The sequence below is a fragment of the Dermatophagoides pteronyssinus genome, unplaced genomic scaffold (genome assembly GCF_027571235.1).
Source record: "Dermatophagoides pteronyssinus isolate colony J.1.1.1.1 unplaced genomic scaffold, Derpt_VIB-CSIC_2022.12 sq0008, whole genome shotgun sequence".
Lineage (NCBI taxonomy): Eukaryota > Metazoa > Arthropoda > Arachnida > Sarcoptiformes > Pyroglyphidae > Dermatophagoides > Dermatophagoides pteronyssinus.
This window is the reverse complement of record NW_027461532.1, coordinates 2,156,363-2,173,461: the sequence shown is the minus strand read 5'-3', so window position 1 is coordinate 2,173,461 and position 17,099 is coordinate 2,156,363. Positions and strand designations below refer to the sequence as shown.

The following is a 17,099-nucleotide window of genomic DNA, read 5'->3' as shown; positions in this document are numbered from 1 at the left end:
TTTCAAAAACAAATGAAATCCTCGAATGCGGCATATTTGAAAATGATGAAAAACAACAATCAAAACAAGAAAAAATCCAATTTAGCCTCTGATGATCTGACACTTTCACAACAACATTGAATTTTTTTTGAATTAAAAAAAATTTAAATTTTTAATACAGAATTGAATTGAGAAAACAAGGAAAATTTCGGTATTGTTTCAAAGAGAGAAGAACAAAAACAACAGCAAAATAAACACCAAAAAGCCGGTGGTTGATTAGTTTTTCTTTTTTTGAAAACCAATCAATGTGGAAATAGTGAAAAAATATTACCACCATTCATGATGATGATGATCATCACACCAACCAACCAAACAGTCCATTATAAAACCACACATGAAGTGTTTTATTTCCTTTCCCCCTTAAACCTACTACCACCCCCGTATATCATCATAATAAAATATTCGTGATTTATATTCATGAATGGATCATCATCATCAAAGATGGTAAACGTCGTCGTCGGCGGCGGTAAATAATGTTTTTTTAAAGAACTCTGCTGTACATATAAACGTGACTATTTTCAATATTTTTTGTTGTTTTTTTACCAAAGAATTGTTGTTTTTTTTCATTTGAATCTTCAACATTTGATTGTTCGTGACTTGAAATCATTTTACCTTGTTGCTATTGAAGAATTTAACCTGTGTGTGTGTGTGCGATCAAGAGAACACACATTTCAGTGTTTTGTAACAAAAAATATTTTTTTCGCCTAAATAGACTGTTAAGAAAAGTTTTATGTTTGGTTTGATATTTATCCATTCTTATTAGGGTTGTTAGATTAGTGTAATTTGGAGATAAATTTTTTTTTGTTTATTTAAGGTTTTTTCAATGTAATGACTCTAATTTTCGGATAAAAATGAAATTTAAAATAAAAAACTGATAATAAATTTGAAAAATAATTTAATTCAATTTAGATATTTACGAATTACAATTAATATTCAAGTTGATAAAGTGTGACGTGAAAGGTGTATAAGAGGTGTGTGTGTGTTATTTTTTTAAATAAAACTTTGGTTTCAAATCAAATTATGTTTTGTTTTTTGCTTTTATGTTTGTTGTTATAAATAACCTTCCCAATTAATATAATGTAATTATAAAATTTTTTGTTTTGTTTTGTAAATTTACAAACTAAGGCCACGTATACCACCACCAAATTGTGATGCATAATAAAATGATGATTTGGTTAATGCATCGGCAGCAGCATGATGATTGGCAGCGGTAACAAAACCAAATGGATCGGAAGCAGCAGCAGCGGCTGCTGCTGCTGCGGCTGCCGCTGCAGCCGCAACATTTGAAGTTGTTGTCGTTGTAGAACTTTGGTGATGCGAATGATGATGATGATGATGATGATTTGGATGAACAGAATGATGAATAGCAGCACTAGAATGATGTGAATGTGGATTATGATGATGGTGACCAGTATGTATACCGGAAGCAATTGGATGATGAACAGCAGCAGCAGCAGCTGCTGCTGCAGCTGCATGATGAGCAAAATGATGATGACTTCCATTAACAGTTGGTAAATGATGATGACCACTACCATTATTATTACCACCATTAATTAATGATGATTGAAATGATGATGTTGATAATGGTGATGTTGTTGTTGCTGTTGTTGTTCCTAACGGTGATGTTGTCGTTGTTGATGTTGTTGATAATTCTATAGCATTACGATTTGTTATAATTGAATCCATCATTAACATTTGATCAGTTGTAGCTGACCAATGTTGTTGCTGTTGCTGCTGACCAGTTGATGATGCAGTTGAAGATGAAGAAGATGATGATGATGATGTATCATTATTTATTACAGGTGATATTAATTTATCATTGATAATTGAATTATTATTATTATTATTGCCACTATTTTGTTTGAATACATTTCCGTTTGAATGTTCCAAATTATCATTATTATTATTGCTATTAGCCGGTGTTGTTGACGGTGAAATAGCAGCAGCAGCAGCTACAGTAGCCGTACCGGATGATGATGGTGATGATAATGATTGCTGTTGTTGTTGTTGTGTCAATGAAACAGCATAATCATTGGTAATTGAATTTATTGAATTTGTTGTATTGTTCAACATGTTTAACACCTAATCAATAAAAAGAGAGGAAAGAAAAAAAATTGATGATTATAATGAGATAAAAATAACAAATGAAAATAAAAGGTTGTGAAAGGAAAGAAAAAAAATTATCAAAATGACAAGATCATTTTGATTGATTAGTGTTTTTCTCATTGTGAAAAAGAAAATTCAATTGAATTCGAATTCAATTGACTTTTTTTTTCATTTCTAAATTGAATTATTTACCAAACGAAACGAAAATAACAACAAAAATCCAAAATTGTTTTGTAGTTTTGAAAAATTGAATTCAATTGAATTTTACTAATTGAATTTAAAAAAAAAAATTTGAAAATAATGATGTTTTTATAAAAAAAAACAACAACAACAATATTGTTTTGTTTGGCAGCTGAAATAACAATAATCAATCAATGAAAATGAAAAAAAAACAAGATTGATCGATATTATTCAACGTTCGATCGATTGATAATAATAAAAAAATTGATTTTTTTTAAGAAAATTATCCCAAATTATAATTCCGAAATTGCTCACATGATGATTACATTTTAATATCACAATTGAGAGAAGAAGAATATGGATGAAAAATCAGTTCACTAACCCCCTCAATAACGTCACATAAAGAAAACAACAACAACAAAAAACTAGTTATATTTCGGTTTGTCAAACTGACCATGATAAGATTTGAAAAAAAAGAAATTCCCATTTTTTCTTTTTGGAAAATTTACCTGTGATTGTAATGCAACAGATGCTGATGCAGCAACATATGATGCTGTTGGATCAGTTGATCCAGTAACCGCTGATAAATAACCGGCTGCTGCTAATGAACGTTGTGTTGCCGATGAATGATTCGAATGATGTGGATGATCATGATTTAAAACATTCGTAGGATGTTGTACACTACTACTATGATGTATAGACGAATGTGTTGATGATTGATGTTGATTCGAAGAATGATGAACATTTAAACTTGAAGAATTTGAAACATTCATTGCTGTATGATGTTGATGTGAATGCATCGGATGTATCGATGGATGATGATTTGAAGAAAAATTTACATTCATATTTGTATTTGGATAATGTGTCGATGAATGATTAGGATGATTTGTATGATTAGAATGATTATTATGATGATGAATATGATTTGATGAAGAATTTGGATTTGGATGATGCGGATAATTGAAAGGCATTGTATGATGCATTGATGAATGATGATGATGATGATGATGATTTAAAGATGTATTCGGTTGTATATTGCTACAATCTAAAGATGATAATGATAGAAAAAAAATAAGAAATTATTCAACAAATTATGCAATAAATTATTTTCCCATCAATACAAGGCAACGAAGAAAAAACAATTAAGATAAAATTTCCGAAAATAATTAAAAGGAAAAATATTTTCGAGAAGGATCATTTCCTATTTTTCATTTGGAAAAAAATTCAAGCATATTGTATAAGGTGGTTGATTGATTGATTTGATAATGAAATGAATGAAATGATATACATCTTCGGTTATCATTTTTCGTTTTTTTTGACCAAATCAAACAAACATTGATTTCTTTGCCAGAATAAATAAAATTTTACCAAAAAAAAAAAGAAAGATAAATAAATTTATGAGCAGTATCAAATCGTACTTTATTGTTTATGTTCATAAATGATGATGATTATCATGATAAAGGCGATTTATTTTTTATTTCGGGTAACGAAAAAAAAAGATGATAATTTTCAATGGTCGATCATTATTATTGATGAGATGATATTCTTCAAGTGAAAGAAAAAGACATCAGAATGAAGTAACGAAATTTAAAAAAAATTTCACCTTTATCATTTTTCGATTTCAACACTATTTAAATATTCCCTTTGATTAACTAGCTGATAATTTCATCATCATTTTTTTCAAAGTTAATTTTGTTCAGAATTAGAGAAGAAAAAAAAAATGAAAATTTATTTTTTCCTTCGATGAAAATAAACACATAATGAATCTAATGATGATCTGAAATGAATTGCTCAGTGATGAACAAACCGAAAAGCAAGAAAACTTGAATTTTTGTTTTTCTTTACCTGGCTAGTTTTTTTTGGTGACATTTTTATTGTAATTTATGATCACACAAGGTAATCATTATTATTACTACTGGTGATGATCATTATAATCATCATCAGTTATAGAACATCACAGGTAAAAAATCCGATTGATTCTTGATCTGACCAGATGTGTTTTTGCTTTTCAAACTTATGCCCACCGAAACCAAACAACCAACATGTTCATGTCATTTTTGTGATCAAACAATTTATCATTTTGTTCATTTCTCTCTCTCTCTAGCTTACTAGTTTTTTTTTCTTACTTTAAATCGATATTTGAAAAAAAAACGAAGAAAAAATTCATCCAAATAATCAAAGAAGAAGAAAAACACTTGAAGACATCAATTGAGATATGATAAGCTATATAAAATGCTATAAAAAAATTGATGAAGCACCAAAATTATGATCAGAATAATCGGGCTACTGAATTTTCTTATGATAAATCTTTTCTTTTTTTTTTTGTTGAAAAAAAAACCTGAAAGTTCTGAACATTAGAGATTTTTTTTTCTCGATATGAAATTGAATTTATGATCATGAATTTTTTAAGGATTCTGACCAATTGAAATGAATATATTAAAAAAAAACATTTCAAACAACAATAAAACAATAGTGCACGTTCAAAATTAATTAATTTACCTTGCGAAGTTTGATATTGTGAATTTTGTTGATTATTTTGATTATTATTATTATTATTTGAATTGGCTAAAGAAGCCAATGATGATGATGAAGATGATGTTGTATTGGATGCGGCAGTGGCGGCATTTTCCGATGATGTTGATGCTGTAGATGATGCTTGTTGTTGTTGTTGATGATGATGATGATGATGTTGGGCAGCTGCTAATAAATATGAATTTGTTGCTGCTGCTGCTGCTGCTGTTTGTGCTGTATAAGCAGCCGCTGCATGCATTGCCGGTAATGATGCTAATGCAGCCGAAAAACCATTCAATTGTTGACTGCCCATCTGTTTACGCCATCTTGCACGACGATTACTAAACCAAACCTATAGGTATACAACAAAAACACACAAATGAACATTGAAATAATGAAATTATTAAGATTTCAAATGAATTTTTTGTTTTGTTTTTGTTTCATTTCATTCAATTAGTTAATTAATTAATCAACAACTTTTCATTTGTTTGTTTATCCTTGAAAAAACAAACAAACAAACGAAAAGGTGTGCGTTTTGATGCACACATTATTTTTTCAATCAACCTTTTTTCATTATATGATTGGACAATGTGTTTTGTTCTTGATTCGAGAAAAATAAACACAGTTATTATTATTGTCTTGTTTTTTCTATGTAAAAAAACAAAACAAAACAAAATTCCTTTGATTAAACTCCTCCTTTTTTTAAGAAATTTTTAAATTCTACCTGTCTATCCTATCCCTGTCTATCCTACATGTGCAAAATTTGAATGATTTATTTTCTTCTTCTAACTAACTAACTAACTTTTTTTTGACTGATTGATTGACTTTTTTTCAAGTTGGATGAACGGCCAAAAACTTTTATCTTGTCTAGTATTTTTCTATTTGGCTGGAATAAAAAAGATGGTCATGGTATATTAATAACTTGTTGTTGTCCATCACCTTTTTTTCATCATAATCATCATCATCATCGATGTTTTTTTTCTTGAACAAAAAAAAAGGCTGTAAACATCAAGCAAAATCAATGATGATGATGATGATGATTATGATGGACATATTTTGGGTCGATCCTTTATTTTTTTCCACTTTTTTCTCTCTTCGTGCTTGTTGTTATTATTGTTATTATTGTGTTTGGTGGTGGTCGCTAACTATTTAATTATCAGGTAAATTTCTTTGTTGTTACCTGTTACCTGTTGTTGTTGTTATTGCCTAAATAATAATCACAAACGGTGTGTGTGTGTGTTTCTATTTTGGATATTTGACATATGACGTATCTAAAGTGTGTGTGTGCGGTCCATATTTTAGTTGCAAAAAAAAAACAATGTAAATTTTTTTTTTTAATAAAAAAAAGATTGTTCAATCACATTATCATCATTATTATCTGCATAAGTTTTTTTTTGTTTGGCCATCGATATGTAATACATCATCAGTTGGTGTGAAATGTTAAGTTTGAAAAAAAAACTACAGGATGACCTGTATGTCAAATTGCCAAGAATAGATAATTTTGAAGAGAGAGAGAAAGAGATACAAAACTTAATTTCAACTTGTCATGAACATCAAACGAAATTTTTTTGAAAAATTCGGCTTTTTTTAGCTTGAGATTCGTTGTAGCCGATGGCAAATTGTTGAATAAATGAAAATCATTTGTGCGTATGTGTTTGTGTGTGCGAAAATTCGTCATCGAGAATTCAAATTTATAAATTCTTTGATTGAATTTTTTTGTGATTAATTAACAGGTTTTTTTTTTTCATTGGCAATGATAATTAGCATCTTTTATTTGATCGATTGATCGAATAAAACAATCATTTAATTTATTATGCTGATTTGCATCAGTGTGTGTGTGTGTGTGTGTGGTAATCAGTCGGACAGTAGACAAATCGATCGATGATGAGATTTGATCTGATTTGATCTGATTTGATCTGATTTGTTATTGTTATCATTGACAAAACAGATCAGATTTTTTTTCTCTCTTTTCGTTCATTCAGGGCGTTTGATTCATTCCCGATTTGTTTTTTTATTGTATTGCGCGGAATTCAATACTCAGATCAAAGCAAAATAAAAAGATATTTGACCGATGGTCAAATTGAAATCAAAATTTTATTCATTTCATTCAATTCAATTCAATTCAATTGAAATGGATGAATGATTATCCAGTTTTTTTCCCCAATTGATTTGGCTTAAAGGCATATATTATTTATTGAATCTTTCATATATTCAAAATAAGTATTTGCTTGTTTGTTGTAAACAAAAAAAAAAACTTTAGGTATCGGATCGATTGATGATGATCGATTCTTATTATTCGATTTTGTAATGTATTTCGTGACCAAATGAATGAATGAATGAATGAATAAACAAAATAACCGAATGAAGCAAAGAATATTTTGTTGTTGTGGTTTGGAAAAAAAGGAGAGAGAGAAAAAAAACGTCAAACAAACGCCTGTTCACTAAAGAACTACCGATCTATCGATGATGATGATAATCATGTATATTATAACATGATGTTTTGGCAAAAATAAAATGACCACCACCATCATCATCATCATGATAATCATAATGATTATCATCGATATATTGATAAATATGAATTTATGATCAACAAAATTGTGAGGTGCGATTTTCAACAACAACAACAACAATAATAATAAAAAATCAAATTTTGATCGAGCTGTCGCGCGCGCGACAAGTAATTTCCCTTCACTCACTTACTGATTCAATCATTGGACAATAGCCCTATCAAATTAGTAGGTTCTTGTCGATCGACATCGGTCATTCATCGATGATGATTATGATGGTGTTGGTGTTGGTGGTGGTCCATTCTATACCTTTTTGTATACCTGGCTACCGTATGTTGTTAACAATTTTCTTTTTTTTTCACTAATTTTACAAGAAAATTATGACCTTTCAAACAAAAGAATAGAAAAAAAATCGGTGTGTTTGTGTGTGTGAATTGTAATGATTTTGATTTTGATTTTTTTTCCTGGATGGACATAAACATCAAGAAAAAAAGCCAAAAATCTTTCTTTCTTCTGTATTTTTCGTAAACATTATCATTATCTGTAACACCTTTTTTTTCAATTTGTAATTTGTAGTTTTTTTTCTGTAGCAAACACCTTCGGTTATTCAGATTTGTTGTTTGGAAAAAAGGAAAAAAAATTGAAATTAAAAATTCTGTCTTACCTGAACACGTGCTTCAGTTAATTTAGTACGTTGTGCTAATTCTTCACGTGTATAAATATCTGGATATTGTGTACGTTCAAATGCTTTTTCCAATTCATCCAATTGATGTGCTGTAAATGTTGTACGAGAACGACGTTGTTTACGTTTTAATGTTAAACCAGGTTCAACATCACTGGATTCACTGCCCGAATCATCTGCTATTTTTTTGTTTTGTTTTGTTTTTGTTAAGTAGAAAAAAAATTTTAAAAAAATTCCATTAAAAAATTGAAAAATTTTCAAACAAAAAAGTATCATAACAAAACAGCAAACAATTTATGATGCAACAACAACAACAACAACGATGGCAACAACAGCAACAACAATTTTGTTTCTGAAATATGATGTTTGATTTAAAAAGAAGTTAAAAGGAATTTTTGAAAATGATCCAACCCCAGATGACCATGAAAACCCGTGAAATAAAGGGTAGAAAATTTATTGTGTGTTTTCTCAAATCGATTTCAAGTGTTAAATTCTTTTTTTCTTTTTCTTTTTTGGGTGGAATGTAGATAAATCAGATCAACTATTTTAACATGATGATGACCAGTAGTTTCAATTAATCGAATGTTACGATAATTAGAAATAATTACACAGAATCATATTATTAAAGAGAAGCAAAAAAAAATGACATTTAGGAAGATATTAAAAAAGCGAACGAACGAACGAATGTCGTTAATCATTGAGTTCAATTAATTTTTGTTTTTTTTCACTGATTCCAAAAATGATGTCGTTGATATTAGAAGAAAGAAAAATCAACGACCAACAAGAAGAAATTTTGACAGATTTAAAATGAAATGAAAAAAAATTCTTTCAAATGATGCCTTGCATTCGAAAGAATAAGAAAAAAATATATAATCATTTTCATCAGTAGCATCAAGCATTTGATGTGATCAATTGCTATAAATGATTTTTTTTTTTTTGCCTTTTCGAATTGATAAAATTCATTTTGTCGCTGTTTGTTTTTTTTTCGGAGGCCAATCGATCGCACTTAATGATCAAAAAAAAAGGTAATTTCAATTAGTACAAATTACATAATCTTTTTTCTTTCCTTTCATTTTTATCGGTCCGAATGAAAGAAAACGAAACAAACAACAAGTGAAAAGAAAAAAATTAGCCGACAAACAAAAAAAAAAACTATATTGGAAAATCTAAAATCACGATAAATAGCTGCCGCCAATTTTTTTTTGCCTATCTGTTCCATTCGCAAACACACATTTGATCAAGTGATTAATTGCCTAATTTAATTAAGAAATGACTATGTGAATAGACCTTTGATGTTATTGTTGTTGTTGTTGTTCACAAGATTCTAGTACAACATTTGAACATTTCCAAACAAATATTTTGTTGTTGTTGCTGTTTATCATTAAAAGATGTTTAATGTTTCAATGTTCGTTCGGCTTCATATTTTCCAATGTGGTTCATGTATTCATCAGTGTACAAATAGCACAAACACGTTTTTTACCGCCACGCAGCTTGCGTGCGGCTTATCTTCTTTTATTTTATTTTTTTTCTCTTCTTATTTGATCTTCATCATCATCATTTTTTTAATTAACAATTTTAGCCATGATTATATTACCAAATAAATGAGGTAAGAAATGAACGAAAGGAAAAATTCGGCAAAGGTAAATTCTTTATACAAACAATGTGATGTTCACACACACACACGAAGTGATTCCAACAAAAAAGATGATGCTTAAACAAACAAAAAGGAACAGGTAAGATATTGGCAGAAAACAACCAAACAACAACGAAAAATCAGATCAACCAAAAAAAAGTTTATTTGTTCCATTTGAAAACACACACACATTAATCTGAATTGAACTAATCTGAAAAAATCAAATTTTTTTCTTTTTCAATTTAAGAAAATGACTTAATCTATCTATAATCATCATCATTTTTAAATGACTGAATGCAGCAGCAACAACAACAGAAAAATTCAATTTTCTTTTTTTCTCCAACAACAACAACAAAGAGATAACAATAACAATGAATGAATGATGACCATTCTTTTTTTTTGTCTAACTTTACCCGAACAACAACAACAACAGCAATAATATAATTCAATTTGAATTCAATTTAAGGAAAAAAGAAAAAAAGAAGGAATTTAAAATTCAATTCACAATATTTGCAGGTTTCCCATCATCATAATCATCGACATACAATGTCTCAATTTGATGTCATTGTGTAAGTCTATATGATAATAATAATAAAATTCAATTTTTAGATTACTTTTGTGAATTGTAACAATGTAAAATCTTTTTATTACAAAAAACAGCGAACAATGAACAGAAGCTAAATTAAGTAATTATCACAGTCCATTCAACAACAACAACAACAACAAATTGAACAATGAATCTTGTGTGTGTGTTTGAATCTAATTGGGTTATAATAGTGTATTTGAAACAAAACAAAATCAAGCAACAACAACAACAACGGAAATCAACGGATACAACAACAAAAACAACAAAAATCAAAGTTTTTCTTGAAAATTCTGAATAATAAAATAAAAAAAAACGATTTTTTTGAGATCTTTTTCCTCATCATCATCATCGTTGCTTTCAATTATTATTCCATTCAATGATGATGATGATGATGATGATCATTGAAAGCATAAGAAGCAACAACAACAACAAATTGACCAAAATGACATGTTGGTATACAATTAATTTCCCATTAGATTTAAACTTTGTTGTTGGCATTGTTGTTTTGTGACATATATGATGATGATGAACAAACACACGCACTTATGTTTAAGGGATAATAAAACGCCCAATCATCATCTTTATTACGATGATGAGAAAACACAGAACTTTCAATAATGATAGCTTATGAGCAATCTGAAATGATATGATCACTGATCATCATCATCAGTATTCAGTTGAGCTTTTCAGATGTTATTAACAATGATGATGATGATGATGATGGTGGTGGTGGTGGAAAATAGAATATGAAAAAAAAACATCATCAACACGTTTGTTTTCAGGTGTTAATAGCTTTTAAAAAAGCCAAATGAAATGCTTTTGCAAAGCAATCAAAATGATGATAATTAAATGATGGCTCAATCTTTTTTTTTGCTACTAATAATATTTGGTCAGGTTGAACAAGATTTACCTATAGGTATTCTTTTTTCTCAAAATCAATGTTGGAAATAAAAAACTCTTTTCCATTATCTTTGTATTGACACGCTAAATGTCAATTGAAAAAAATAAAAGAATGTGGACATAGAAAACACTAGCCTTTCTCACATTTGAAGAATATTTTTCCTTCTATTGTTTCCGGATTTTTCATTCAAACAAAATTTAACGAAAAAGAATGTATTGGAAAAAAACAAACAGAAAAGATAGATCCGAAAAAAAAAGAAGAACAAGAACAGATCACATCTATTGTCACGCGATCTTCTTTGATCATAAACATCATCAATTTTACAGTCCAAATATTTCAAGGGTAAAATCATCATCATCATCAAACTATTGATTGGATGTCATCCAATGATGATGTTGATGATTATGATGGAGAAAAAGAAAAACATCTTCAGACATATAATAAAGTAGAAAAAACATCTGAAGCTATCATCATTGATGATTGAACATCAGATGTCCAAATTTTCATTCATTCATTCATTCATTCATTGTAGGCAAAACACTTGACCACACACAAACACTACACTGCCTGATAGAATAAAACTTTTAGCATCTTCTTTGAATATATCCGCCTATAATATGTGTGTTCGTGTGTCGACAATTTGATGGGTCATCATCATCAACATCATGATCAAATAAGATTTTGGACCACAGGATTCGATCAACAACAACAACAACAAAAAATGAATGAATGAACGAAAAAAAAAAAAAATGAGAAAAACTATTCAAACACATCTTTGATTGTATTGAATTTGAATCTGATTGCAAGATGTGCAATGTGTCTATAATCGAAAGAAAATGATAAAAAACGATCAAAATCGAGTGATCAAGATCGACACATTTAACGCAATTTTTTTGTTCTTTGACCGCTCGTTCGCATTTTCATTTTTCGTGACTCAATCTATCTTTGATTGAATTTCAAATAAACACACACACACACACACACAACAGAGAGAATCTTCATAAATCAATATGTGTTCGATATTTGATTTTTCTTATTTTCATTCGATCATCATCATCATCATCAAATAATGAAAAGATTAACCGACCATCATGATGATGATAATATGAATGTTAAATAGGTAAAAATTTTCTGAATTTTTTTTTTTGTTGAACCTATCATATGTCTTCGTGTCGATCGATCAATTCAATCTGAATTGGTGAAATTTGATTGGTGAAATTTATCATTTTTGTTTTTCCCGACAAAAATGAGAAGCCATCATTATTATTAAATGATCTGCCACACACAAGTAATAAAGGTGATTGACGCAAATAGAGAAAATGACAAAATTAATTGAAAAAGAAAGAAAGAAACATCCCTAATAATTAAAAAACGATTGATTTCGATTCTTCCAATCAATTGATTTTCTCATTCTAGTTTTAGTAAATTGAAAAAATCTTTTTCTCCCTTTCGGTTGCGTTTTTTAAATCAGATTCCAAAAACCAAACAATTTTTCTAAATCCAAAATATAAATAAAAATGGATTAGGAACTTATTTGGTTCCTGTATTTATCATCATTATTGATTGATTACAATCAACCAAAAAACAATCATCAAACATTTATTCAGGGACCTTACACACACAAACACACACACAGAAGGGTCATAGTTCGCGGTCAAGGTATGTGTGTGTTCGTTTTTTTTTCTAATTCTCATTTCTCATGCTGATTTTCTCATCATACAATCAACCAACCAACTACACAATCAACCAAACAATCAAACAAAAAAACCAGGATCAATTGTGTGTGTTTGTGAATATAAAACGAAATGAAATGAATGAGTGTCCATGCATTTTAAATCGATTTGTCGCAGCTGTTTACAAAGTGTTTCTTTCTCTTTCTTTCAAATCAAAAAACCAAAAGAAAAAAAGAAATCCGAATAAGAATTATGCAAGTCATCATCTGAACTAATACAATGTTTTTTTCTTCTCCCCTAACACAAAAAAAACAAAATTTTTATGGAAAATCCGATTATCATCATTGAATTCATTCAGATTTATTTTCATTCATTCATTCTACCTATCTAAACTCTGTCAATGATGGAATTTTTTTTTTGACAATTTTGTTTGTTCCCTACACAGATAATTATGTCACTATAAACCTGTTGCACAACGATTTTTTCTGTTTTGTTTCATTTAGTTGTTGTCATTGTCGCTGTTGCTGCTGTTGTTATAAGTCAAATCAATTTTTAAAAAATTGTCAAAAAATCATTGATTGATTTGTTTATGAAAAAAAAGAAAAAATCAAGTTGAACGGAAAATTATGGATTATTTCTTTGGGCTATTCTGTTTTGTTTTTTAAAAGTTTTTAAAATATTCGTGCAATGATAGCATGCAAAAAGAGAAGTTTCCTAGAAAAAAAAATTCCGGTAAAGTTTCTCTAGATAGAAATTTCCGAGAAACAAAATTTGAAATTGTAGAATTTGTAGAATCGAATGATGAAACAAACAAACAAACAAACAAACACACTCACATTCATTTTTAAAGCTTAAAGAAGATCCAAGTATTCCATCGATTGAATGTTTATGTTGTTGTTGTTGTTGTTGCTTATTATTGTTGTTGTTGTTGTTATTCATTAATGAATGAATATTATCTTCATCATCATCATCTTCATCATTATTATTCTGTTGCAGAATTCTATGGCTATTTTGATTATGATTATTATTATAAGATGATGATGTTGTAACTAAATCATTACTATTTTCATTATTATTACTACTATGATTTAAATAATAATTATGGTGATTATAATTCTGATTCTGATTATTATTATAATTAAAATTATTATTATTATTTATATTATTTATAATATTAATATTAGGTCCACGTAATAGCCTACTAATTGATGATACTGATGGTGCTGTTGTACGATCACATAAACCTTCTTTTATTAAACGATCACGTATCTCCCATGAAAAGATACCTGGATTATCTTTACGATATTCTTCTATTCTTTTTTCAATATCAGGTGTTGCAACACGTGGTTTTGAACCGCCAATTACACCGGGTCTTATTGATCCGGTTTCCTAAATTAAAAAAAAATTCAAAAAAGAAAAATATGAAAAGAGAAACCATGAGATTTGACATTTTTATCATGATCATTATTATAATCCAAAATTGAAATAAAGCCAAACCAGTGGCTAATAAACTTGGCCACAGATGAGAAAAAAAAAAAGAAATTATATTGCTTGTCACTAATCTGATCAAACCAAAATCTACTTGAGCGGATTTGATTTGAATTTTTTTTTCAAAACGTTTTCTTTTCCTACCAATTTCAGTGATTTAAACTGGAAAAGTTTCGGTTATTTCGGTTTTTCAACAAATGAAATTAAACTAAATATACCAGGATTTAATTTTATTGTTTTGTCTTTCCTTTTTGATCAAAAAAAAATGTCGGTTGTGAATGAGAACTTGAAAGCTTGATAACTGTGAATTTATTGAAATGTAACATTGTGAACACAATTGAACATTGTGACCACAAAATTACAAACATTTTGTTTTCTGGGTCCCCCGTGTTAATCAGATTATCATCATTGAATTGAATTCAATTCAATTCAATAGAGAAAATCTTTTTTTGAAACCAGATTATCTAATGACGATGAAAATCATAAAACTAATCTTATTTTCTCTGTTTTTTTTTGTTGTCCTGGTTTTTTTTTGTTCGACTGCTACTTATCGTCATTTTTCATTCGATCGACGGAAATTCAATAGTTTCATTATTCATTGATTGATTGATTGATTGATTGATTGATCGATCACTAAATGATTGATAAATAAATCTTACCTGATAACGATTCAATATTTTTGATACACAACCATGTGATACACGTAATTGTCTTGATATAACACATGGACGTACACCGGCTGCAGCTAATTCAACAATTTTTAATCGTACATGATTCGGTAATGGACGACCATTTATGAATACACCACCCAATTGATTTACTCTTCCTTGACCTAAAATGAGAAAAAAAATAGTGAGAAAAAAAAACAAAATTTGAATGAAAATTTTTCATAGAAAAAAAAACGTATCATTTTTAAAAATTATTAAACGTTCAATTAGAATTGTAAAATTTCAAGTCAAATTTTAGAAGAAAAAAATGGACAATTTGCAATAATCAAAAAAAAGAGGCCATTTTTTTCAATTCATCTGTTGATTATCATGAAATAACAATAAATTTATGAAAATAAAAAACATTCGTGATTTATGGCTAGAAAACAAAAAAAACACCTGAGATTCAATCAATCATTAATCAATCGGCAAAAAAAACAACTATCACAGAGAAACAAAAAATAGGATATACAAATTGCAAAATAACGAAAACAGAAACACTTTCTACATATGTATTTTATATGTGAAACAAAAACAAAAAAAATTGTTTATTCATTATAAACATGATGATTATGAATAACAACAACAACAACAACCAGATATGATGATCATCCATAAATTTCAATCATGTTAAAACATGATATGATAATTGTAGTTATTAAGTGTGTGTTGCTTATGTGTTTGTTGTTTTTTCACTTGTAAAATGTAAACAACAAAATTAAAATTCATCAAACATGTGAAAACATGATCAAAATCAATCATTGAAAAATATGATGATGATGAAGATATGAAGATTTTTTTGATTCTCAAACTGAAACTCAATACGGAAATGTTAAAATGCCGAAAAAGAAGAAGAAGAAAAACATTGTCATTGACAAACACAGCATAAACAGATTTGATTTCTTTAAATGACTTTTTGATGATGACTTTTTTGATTAATTAATTTCTTTTAATTACTTGGGGAAAAAATTGATTGATTGATTTGATTGGATTGGATTATACACTTTAAAACAACAAATATTTACCTTGAAATGGATAGCCAAACAATGGCCGTATATTTAATGACATTTTTATATTTGTCAAGTAAAGTTGTACTTGTTGATGATTTTTTGGTGTGAAAAAAAATGAAAATATGTTGTTTACATAGAAAGATGAGATCTTTATAAGATTTAATCAAATGAATTTAAACAAAAATTTCACATCCATATTGATTGCAGTAGGATAAAAACATCAACAGAAGAAACAGAAAAACTTGGGTACCACAAAAACAATTTTTGTAGAACTTTGGGCCCTTGAAACACAGTTTTGCACACACACACATAAACAAATTAAAACCAAAACCAATTTACTTGATAAGATTATTTGAATAAGCATAGAAATGCACAAACACGAATCGATTTTGGAAAAAAAAACAAAACGACAAAACAAAATGACAAACATCAACACTATGTGTTTAGATTTGAAGAGAATTTTCACAAGAGAAAGAAGAAAAAAAATATCTATTTATTTATCTGAATGGATAACACACATTGACACATTGGAAATTCAACGATAAAAAAATAAAATACAGTTTTGTTCAGGATCTTTTACGGTGATGATGATTCTTGTCGATAACTTTTGTGATTAAAAAAAATTTGTAAAATTTTGTACACTTTTTCTTCTTCTTGATGATGATGATTTGTTGCATATAACATAATTTCACAGATAAAAATAAGCATAGAAAATTTGTGTTGAATGTGGAAAAAAACATCAACAACAAAATAAAATAGGGCGGAGTTTAAATTCTGACCAATTGTTTTTTACTGTTGTTGTTGAAAGAGTACCGGATTGGATTCTATTTCACCTAGGCACCACCTACTTTTTTATTTGTCTGTTATATGTATAGTAGTGATGTGTATATGTTGTTCATGCTCCGCCTTTTTTTCCTGTTTTCAAGCATCAATTTTTAAATAAAAAAGGCGTTAACCTTAAATCTAATTGGTTATGGTTGTTTATTATACAATGAATACATACTCAAAACAACAACAACAAAAAAGATTCATCAATAACGATCAAAATGATGATGATGATGATAATAATGTTA

General features: G+C 28.5%; 1 protein-coding gene across 6 annotated transcripts; it reads right to left on the bottom strand.

Annotated features, from left to right (window-relative positions):
- Window positions 1-917: 917 nt before the first annotated feature.
- On the bottom strand, window positions 918-16,952 carry LOC113793763 (uncharacterized). 6 transcript variants are annotated; one of them, XM_075820863.1, is made up of 7 exons: window positions 16,042-16,952; window positions 14,969-15,141; window positions 14,024-14,210; window positions 8,011-8,207; window positions 4,825-5,188; window positions 2,835-3,370; window positions 918-2,121 (listed from the first exon to the last, which is right to left on the bottom strand). In XM_075820863.1, the coding sequence occupies exons 1-7, from the start codon at window positions 16,082-16,084 to the stop codon at window positions 1,153-1,155; spliced, it is 2,469 nt and encodes an 822-aa protein (XP_075676978.1). In that variant the 5' UTR covers window positions 16,085-16,952; the 3' UTR covers window positions 918-1,152. The 6 variants fall into 6 exon arrangements, with proteins under 6 accessions (XP_075676978.1, XP_075676979.1, XP_075676981.1 ...); XM_075820864.1 differs by having other exon boundaries at window positions 8,011-8,204; window positions 14,066-14,210; window positions 16,042-16,951; XM_075820866.1 differs by having other exon boundaries at window positions 8,011-8,204; window positions 14,108-14,210; window positions 16,042-16,951.
- Window positions 16,953-17,099: the final 147 nt, after the last annotated feature.

Bases quoted from the DNA above. Each gene is read 5' to 3' on its own strand.
- LOC113793763 (XM_075820863.1), bottom strand. From the start codon at position 16,084: ATGTCATTAAATATACGGCCATTGTTTGGCTATCCATTTCAAG. The intron at 3,371-4,824 runs GTAAATTAATTA...TATCATCTTTAG, and splicing joins ACAATATCAAACTTCGCAAG to ATTGTAGCAATATACAACCG. The intron at 2,122-2,834 runs GTAAATTTTCCA...TTTATTGATTAG, and splicing joins CTGTTGCATTACAATCACAG to GTGTTAAACATGTTGAACAA.